The 9813-nt window shown below is 36.5% G+C and overlaps 1 protein-coding gene across 1 annotated transcript; it reads left to right on the forward strand.

Annotated features, from left to right (window-relative positions):
* Positions 1 to 461: 461 nt before the first annotated feature.
* On the forward strand, positions 462 to 7758 carry LOC103702628 (ubiquitin family protein). Its single transcript, XM_008785133.5, has 6 exons — positions 462 to 831; positions 4779 to 4923; positions 6586 to 6700; positions 6776 to 6839; positions 6972 to 7137; positions 7226 to 7758. Exons 1-6 carry the CDS (start codon positions 539 to 541, stop codon positions 7469 to 7471), a joined length of 1029 nt encoding a protein of 342 aa, XP_008783355.2. The 5' UTR covers positions 462 to 538; the 3' UTR covers positions 7472 to 7758.
* The last annotated feature ends 2055 nt before the right edge of the window (positions 7759 to 9813 follow it).

A 9813-nucleotide genomic window follows, 5' to 3' on the forward strand; every position in this document is an offset into this window, starting at 1 on the left:
AAGAAGAAAATATTGTGAAAAATTAAGGGAATGCAGTTTGATGAATATATGGCTTTATCTAATCACTTCAAACTACATTTTTCATGACCATCACACTTTCAATATGTGAGTGTAAATTGGTATATTCTTAAACCATTCCAAGTTCGACAATAAACATTATAGTTGGGATTGTAATTAGAATTGCAATGGCTACTTTTAAGTTGTAAAAGAATTAAGTTGATTCTATAAAATTAGATCTGGACCAAACCAGCTAACATTTTTTTTTTTAAGTAAAAATCTGCTACTATGTCAGCTAGCTGATACAACAATGAAAGCATAATGGATGCTTTGTTTTATTTTCTTTCTGTTGATGTGGCTGGCTGTACTTAAAAAAAAAAAAAAAACCACCAAGGGCATAACAGTCTTTTACTGAGCTGCGTTTCGGTTCTACTTAACGCTGCGTCTTGGTGGGATTTGTCTCGCCTACCGCAGGACCGATACTTCGTGGAGAAATCTAAGAAGAAACCCGAGGGAGAGCGGAAGCGAGAGAGGGCGCGCGATGGAATCCTCGTCCACGCTGGCTTCAGAGGCGGCGCCGCCTGCGACGGCGGAAGTGGAGGACGGTGTGGAGGAGATGACGCTGACGGTGCGGTGGAACGGGAAGGAGTACACCGTGCGGGTGTGCGGTGACGACAGCGTGGCGGAGCTGAAGCGCCGGATCTGCGAGGTTACCACCGTTCTACCCAAGCGCCAGAAGCTCCTCTACCCCAAGCTCGCCGCCAAGCTCAACGACGACTCCGTCCTCCTCTCCCAGCTCAACCTCAAGCCCTCAGTCAAGATGACCATGATCGGGTCTGTCCCTCCCTAAACCCTAATCTTTTTCCCAATTAAAACCCTTTTGTGTTTTCTATGCTATTCTTTTCTCCCACTTGTCTCTGTCTATTTCCGGTCGCGCCCAATCGTATCGTTGATGGTTTTGTGTTGTTTTTTCTCACAATCTAGTTGGTGATGTTGAAGAAGAAGGGTGCTTGAGAATAGTATGCATTAAGAAAAGCTAATGGAGTATATAAAAATTCGATTTTTTTGATGTTTTAAGTCTTGATGTTCTACCATGATATTAATCTTGGTATTTGTTTAATATTTTGATTGGTTTGAGAGGCGCTATGAGGAAAGGGGCTACAAGGATTAGCAAATCAAATCTTGGACTTTGTTATGCCCTCGTTTTCTTTTCTTTTTTTTTCATGAGTGTTTTGATGCCTGCCAAAGTCCAACAAATCTCTGTAACAAAAAAAAGGTCCAATAATTATCACGTAGTACCAGAAAAAGAAGCAATTATGGCATCTGATTCCTTGCCCTCTCCAATCCATCTACAAAATGGTGAAAGGCTTCGTTTATGAATGAAGATGGAAGGCTTTTCCTGAAGAGGGATTTAAAGGATTTGCCCAATTCCTTCACATAGGTAGTCTGTTATCTGTCACTTGATAAGACAATGAGACATTACGCTTCTATTTTATTGTCTATCGCAGAGCTACCATGAATTGTCCCTCTTCCTGAAGTTGATGACGTGCTCCTTTTCTAATGCCACCCCAATACTAAGAGAAAAGTTTGATTTATTAAAAATCTTTAACTTCAGAATCATTATGTAAGCTCATACTGAAGATCATACCTAGATAAGCAGGACTTCATTAAGTATCATGACTTCCCATGTGTACAATCTCTTATGTTCTCCAATTAAGGACCGATAAGTATGGGAAGATCAGATAATCCTCTTCAGTCTTCATATTCTCTGAATCTCTTAGAATGCTGGTTGAAAGATCACGTTTGCTTTTGTCTTATTAAAAGCTTATAAAAATGTTTCCTTGCTAGCGATAGTGAAAATAAAAAAGGTTTTGCTAATCAAGCATCAAAGGTATCAATCGATATAACGTACCTTACCAGAGTGTCACTCTATAAATTACACCTGACCTTAAAGAAAAATTTCCCCCCCTCTAAATTGATTCAATATTTTTAAAGCCCTTTGAGGTGCAGGTGGGGATTAGTCTTGGAGTAGCATTCTAAACTGAACTTGATCAAGGCACAGGTTTGGAAAAGCAATCAATTTTCAGTATAGATTGGGTTAGATTGGTTCTAATCATGCACAAGATGGATCTGTTAGGTTGATTAATTTGGTTTCTAACTTAGATAACTCGTACCCAGCCTACGACAGGCTAGGTTGATTAAGTTGGTTTTAGCTTAGAAAACAAATTAGTATTTTATTATATCATATGAACATTTAGTAAGCTGTTTGACCAACTAAAAAATATTTAATGAGTATAAAAGGTGTGGTGTTAGCTACATCAAAGTATAAGCTTATGTTCTTGTTCATTCAATGTTAATCAACTTTGTATTAGCTAATATCTAGAAAAGTTACAACTTGTCATTGAAGAGGGCATGTTCTGGATTGAGTCAAATATTCTCAACCCATTCTAGCCATATCCACTTTTGTGGATTGGCTCAAATTTTCATTCATCAAATTCTGATATATCCATGCTCAACCTTTGACAACATGAGATTCCAATATTGGATCTGATCTAATAATTTTTGTTTTAGCCTTTTCAGGCATAGGCTGGTTGGCTAATTTATGGTTTGATTCAACCCCTTTTCACCCTAAGCACCCAAAATACAGTAAAATCAACTTCCCAAATTTATGTGAATCTCAATCCAACCTTTGCCTATAGCAATCACTTCTCTCCTATTACACTTTAATCTCTTGAAACATTGCCAAGCCTCCTAGGCCAGTTCAACGATCCATCGCACCATGCTTGATCATTACGTATTTGAGATCATCAAGAGATGGCTTGAAGTTTTGATGGATATGATTCTTTTCATCATGCTTTGGCTGATTAGTGGAGAACTAATTGGTCTTTCTTTATTTCCTCACATGATTTTTCTTTGGATGAATTTTCTTCAAACTTAGTGTATACAAGGACGAACATTTTGGTTCTTACTCTCACTATATATTCCCTCATCCCCATTGCTGTTAGTAATGAGAATTGCGAGTTCCATGTTGAATTGAGAGCTAGTAATAAAAGCACTCTTATATTATGAAATTGCTCCATTCTATTCACTTTGTATTTTATACAGTGTTTTAAAAGGTGGCTATGGTATGCGGGTGGTCAATGAATTGCATAGTGCATATGTGGCATGTGGACTAGATATGTGGCTGTAGATGCAATTTCTTTTTTTAACTACATAAAAATAAATATAATAGAGCTGGACTTAGCTACACTCAAGTGGATCTCCGTTCAAGTCCAGTGAGGTCTATATGAGACAATAGGGTTTCCATGTCGATGATTTGAGTCGTTGGATAAGATCTACTACCTATAAACTACTTATACACTAAAAATTATGTGACTTTAAAAATTATGTGACTTAGAGATCCCTAACCTATGATCAAGTAATCAAAAAATATATAAAATTTATTTTTTTTAGATTGTCCAATTGTTTACCATTTGGTGTATGGGCTAGGAATTTCTAAATCATATGATTTTTGGTATGTAAGCCGTTTAGAGATAGTAAATCACATCCAAGAGCTTGAATCACCGATGTTGGACCCTTATTGTTTAATCTAAACTTGACCAGATCCGAGTGAAGATCCACTCAAGTATAGCCAAGTCTAGCTCAATATAATGTATTAAATTAATAATAATAGTAATATTTTTAGTTGAATAATAATAATATTAATAACAATAACAATTGATACCTAGTGCTTGTTTCTTAGTACCTAATACCTAAAAGCAATAATTAGAAAATATTTGATATTAACATTATTAATACCATTATCAGGCCCACCTGAAACTTACATCAAATCTAACTATTAGCTTGAACATATTTCCCTTGCATTGGCCCACATATGTGGCTCCAAAACGCTAAGCAAACTCATTTATATGTAGTTGCATAAAACTATATAGGTCGTTTATGCAACCACTTAATGAGGTGGACTGCCTTTTTGGTCTATATGTGGTATGACCATGTACAATAACCGCATATGCATATTCGGGTGCATATGTGGCAGTATGCACTTCTCTTTAAGACACTGATTTGCTGTTATCATGTAATCTCAGCTAAAATCGAAACTTGTAGAATATAGTCTGAGCTAATGATTGACAATGAGATAGATGTGCATTTACAAGGTCACATGGGAGTCTAACACTCTTTTTTGTGGGGATACTCTTAATGCCCATAGGGTTGCATTTTCGATGCTAAACAATCCTTGTTCACTTCTGGTGGGCTTCATTGTCAGCCATACCGATTCTTGTAAAATGAGATAGTAAAGAGAGATTTTGCTTAAGGAACAATGTTGACTTTCTTAACCTTATAGAATGCATTGTCCTGTCAACTAAAATCTAAACTTGTAGAATATAGTCTGAGCTAATGATTGACGATGGGATAGATGTGCATCTACAAGGTCACATGGGAGTCTAAACACTCTTTTTTGTGGGGATATCTTAATGCCCATAGGGTTGCATTTTCAATGCTAAACAATCCTTGTTCACTTCTGGTGGGCTTCGTTGTCATCCATACCGATTCTTGTAAAATGAGATAGTAAAGAGAGGTTCTGCTTAAGGAACAATGTTGACTTTCTTAACCTTATAGAATGCATTGTCCTCTCATAAGTTCTTATAATTAAGGCTTTTATTAATCAAAATATGCAACTGCTGATGTTTGGTTATGTCATTGTGTCAACTCTTTTTAAGCTGTTTATGACATATTATGTTGTTGCTCAAAGCATTCACCATTGTGTTAACATCCTTTTCCAGAACTGTTGAAGATGATATTATTATAGACCAAGTAGATTCTCCAGAGATCATTGATGATTTTGAACTTGGCCAAGATGAAGTCATTGACATTAAAGATAAAGATGTAAATAAGCAGAAGTTAAGGCGGCGAATCAATCATTACAAGGTTTGTTCTTAAGACAACTTTTACTAAATGCATTACTGGTTTATTCTTTCCTTCATCACATGCGCTTTCTGTGTGTTCATCCTATTTAGGAGAAATAATTTATAGTCCTAGCCTAGGCACTTGCTAGAGTCGTTAAGACAAGAAGTTATTTGTTCAAAGCAATTCTGTAGTACAATCGAGCTGTATGGCCCTAGACAAGTTAAAACTGCTCAAAGCATCTGAACTTCAAAGTTTGAGAATTTGTGAAGCGGTGTGCTTTCATTAAAGGAGCGTAGTGGTAGTGTAAAGTGTGGGAAGCCAAGGATATATGCTACAAGGGATAGAACATTTCTTTTACTTGAATAGTTGTCCTACTATTTGAACAGATGACTTTTATTTTATCCTGTGCTCTTTATATGGTTTTAATTTCTTCGAGACCATGACTTGGTTTTTTTTTTTTTTTGAAAATCCTTGGTTTTGTTAGGGAAAATGTTGAAAAATAAACTTCAAACTTCCATTACAAAGTTGTCGCTCCTGATATGAACAAATGCTTAATTAAATTTTATAAAGATGACTTGGCATTGTCAATTTAAATAATTTTAAAAATTTGATATGAAAGGGCTTGTATATGCTTTAGAAAGAATTCATATATTTTTCATCCGCTATGAAAGATCATGGTAATTTTGCTTGCATGGTTGGATAAGGCTATATTCATCTGGCTGACAATTGTATATAATGCTTTTATGTAGGGTTAAACTATTTCATTTGTCTAGTACAAAATATATAATATGGGAAAAGCTATTCAATGAACTAAGGCTAAAGCAATTTAACCAAAAAAAATTAACAGAATCAATTAACTATTACCAATTTACCTTACCATCTACAGTCAATTATGTAGTAAGTAAATAATAGCATTAATGGAACATATTGTAAACATCATGTTTTTTCAACTTCTTATCTAATTTTGTTTTGTAAAAAATGCACATGAACAATCTTTTGTAAGTGGCAAGAAAAAATTGAATGCTTTAAGCTCTTGAAGACATCATCACAATCTTTTTATAATTTCCAATTTTATGGTCTAAAGTGCTAAAAATGAACCACTTTTCACTGTAGTCCCTAGATATGCAGATGTCTCCTGGTTGTGACATTCCCAACTATCACCTAGCAGCAGCTAAATTGAAAAACAAAGTAAAGCTGAAATCAGGTTGGATGGTAGTAGGTGTGAAAATATTTAAAAATATGTGGAACTCATTGGGTTCAACATGGCTATGGTCAATGGAATAGTGAAGTTAAAAGGTGGTTTTCAACATTTAAGTTGTTAGCATTGTCTATTTTAATTGAAGAAGTCGGGTGCATGAAAAATCTTTCCACCTTCTATCCACATAACAGTAACATTTACCCTTTTGTTCTACTTTGTTTGCTTCATTCTTGGCACAACAAGTGTTTATCCTTTTTGAATATCACATAGACACGTGCATGCTCACACACAGGATGCATGCGCAGGCACACTCACACACACACGGAGAGATGCTTTTATTTAGGTACTGATTCTGTGGTCAGGCAGCTAGACTGAATCCAGTAACAACTCTGACTAATATTTATATGAGTGCAAAAGAGGAAGAGCTTTCTTTTTTCCTCTTTTTTTCAGTAATACTATACTTCTATGTTTTGTACTTCCATCAGATCAAACTCCTGAACCCATGTCGTGAAGGAAAGAAGCTGCTTGTTTTAGACATTGATTATACTCTTTTTGATCACAAGTCATCAGCTGAAAACCCACTTGAACTCATGCGACCATGTAAGTGCATGGTACCAAATTTCAAATGTTTTTGTTTAACTATTCGGTACGACATGATGCAATTTTCCTGTGCAGATCTTCATGAATTTCTCACTGCTGTCTATGCAGAGTATGATATCATTATATGGTCTGCAACAAGGTGAGATTATATGATGCTCCTTTCTATAAAATTTCAGCAGACTCTTTTTATTGAGTTGTTTTAATTCCTTATGCAGTTTTCTAATAGATACTGTTGTAAGCTGGAAAGACCTTAATTGTCATTTCTTTGCAGTATGAAATGGGTCGAGTTGAAGATGGGGCAGCTTGGGGTTCTGAATAATCCTAACTACAAAATAACTGCTCTTCTAGATCACTTGGCCATGATAACAGTACAGTCTGATTCACATGGGACCTTTGATTGTAAGCCCCTTGGTCTAATATGGGCTCAGTTTTCCGAGGTTCAGTACTAACTATAATCTTGCCAGTACATACTTTGCTTGCTGGAAAAGCAAGATTGACAGGTTTTTTATCTTTTTTTTAATGCAGTTTTACAATTCGAAGAATACTATTATGTTTGATGACCTTCGAAGGAACTTTGTGATGAATCCACAAAATGGCCTGACAATCAGACCTTTCAGGAAAGCCCATATGAATCGTAGCAGCGATCAGGAGCTGGTGAAGCTGACACAGTATTTGCTGGCAATAGCAGATCTTCCTGATATTAGCCAACTTGATCATAGGTACTGGGAATTGTATACAGAAGATAGTACAAAAAGGCGCAGACACAGGTAACATGACTATGAAGAGCAAAAGGAAGAGCAGCTTACTTGATTTACAGTTTTTCATATCTGATATTTTCATGTAATCAAAACTGGGATATATAACTGCATTATGTAATTTATGTTTTGGCAGTGCATTGTTCCATGCTTATTGCATTACTCATTGGGTTCAGGCAATGCCTTTACGGGAAATATTGATGTCATACAATTCAGTTAATTGTCTTGAAGCTCGTACTTTCAAGAGCTAGCTTATGTATTTTAATTTATTAATGCAGGTCCATCGCTCTTTAGTTTCGCTCATCATGAATATTTGATTTTCTTAAACGCGCATAGCACCGCCCCCCCCCCCCCCCCCAAAAAAAAAAAAAAGAAAAAGAAAAGAAAAAGAAACGAATAAAAAAATACTAGTTGTTTGTGCCATAATTGGTACTTGGTTGGTTACATGGTTTATGATGATTTGGTAATGAATACGGTTTACGAACAAAAGGCTCCAATATTTTGTAGAAAATAATTGGCTTTGCAACTGCTACTCCATTCATGATATTTGTTGCAATATTTTATATTTTGTATTTTTATGAATTAGTCAGATTGCTGTGGCAGTTACATCATTATGCCTTGCATAGAATTTAGTCTTGTTTCGCATTGTTCTTTTTAGTTGTTCTCATTATAGTTATCTCAAGAAGTTGTGATTAAAGAAAGACAATTTCCAAGACAGAATGATAATCATGTTACTCAGTTGATATGTTAGATATGTTCTGAGAAGATTCCCAAGCTTCCTTATTGATATAGTGAACCTCAGCTCTATGCTCTAATCTAAGCAGCTAGTTAGCATGTACTCTCTTGTTGCTTTCATGGTTGAAAATTACAAATTAGCAGAAACATCTCACTCTGGTATGAAGAGTGCACTCTATGTGAATCAAAGAATGCCGAACCATCCTGAACCGCTCAGTTCGGTTTGTACCTGCAGGTGGGGGGAGAGGGAGAAGGAAAGAGAGGAAAAGAGAGAGAGGGGGAGGAAGGAAAAGGGAGAGGGAAGGCCGCCGGAGGGCATTAGGGCGGCTTCACTTAAAATTTTTAAAATAAAAAGAGGGCCCCAATGGGCCTCTGTTTCGAACGAGACAGGGTTCAGAGGGTGAAGCCCCTGCTTCGGCCCTTTGGAGCCCCGCGCCCTCCGGAGGTCTCCGACGGCCCTCCTCTCGCTCCCTCTCCTTTCCTACCCTCCTCTCTCTTTTTCTCTCTCCCGTTCTCCCTCTCCCGCTCCCTCATCCTCTCTGCTATGTCGGTATGGGCATACCGAACCATGCCGCCGGTCGACTGGTATGGGCTCTGGTACCGGCACAACAAACCTTGATGTAAATGATAATTCATTTAACCTATTTATGTGCCTATTATTTTTTGTCTGATCCTTTAGTGTTAGATTTATAACTTTTCATCTTGGCCAGCATAAATCCACTTATTTGGAGAGTGGGCCCTATTTATTGTCTTAGATATTATGGGCATTGACTGATTGGTTGTTGACAAGGTGAAAGACACAGCCATTCCATTTGGTTGATTATATGTTCTTATAGAACATTATAAAAATAAATTGATATATTTTAGGGTCATCACTTTAGAAAGGTTACTTGCAATATCATAGCTATGTGAAACGTAACAGATTTATGTGCTGAAGAATTTAGGTATATGTAATGGGCTTGAAGCAGAATATACAGATTTTGAAATAACTAAGTTTATTTAAAATAACATCTGAACAATGGAGAAGCTTTAGGACTTACCCGAATTTTCTTGATAGGATTTAATGAGTCATATAGACACTACAACCATCGAAGCCAGTAATTACTAGGAAAAGCTCAAATGTGATGTGGCTAAAAGGGAACACAAGTGTATCCCGGGCAAAAACAAACTCGAAAGCTCATAGAAACCACCATGAAGGGAGGAGAAAGATATCCTTCTCAAGGAAGATTTGTATCGTTGAATATAAGAAGGCCCCGCTCTTCATGCATGGTTAAGGAATTATGAAGCATAAAAGGGAACAAGTTTCCAACTTTGCACATTAATCACAAATAAGTTTCTAAGAAATTTAAAATATAATAAACTACCAACTACCTAATTAATTCAGGAGAAGTTTGTCAATTGAAGAAAAAAATAAATGAACCATTCAAAATTCAAATTTGGCATGCAAAGAACTTTGAAATCTGCTGGAATTAGGATTCAAAATGTGTCGAGTTGATTTGACTTTTTGGGCTTTTGGTATGGTTAGGCTTATTTGGGCTTCATCCATGGGCACCTCCTGTGTCAGTGGTGCATTGATGTTGATGACCAAGTAACAATTTACTAAGATCTGTCAACTTGTCAACT

Source organism: Phoenix dactylifera, chromosome 2 (genome assembly GCF_051530095.1).
Source record: "Phoenix dactylifera cultivar Ajwa chromosome 2, Ajwa_hap1_PhDact_Kaust_v1.1, whole genome shotgun sequence".
Taxonomy (NCBI): Eukaryota; Viridiplantae; Streptophyta; class Magnoliopsida; order Arecales; family Arecaceae; genus Phoenix; species Phoenix dactylifera.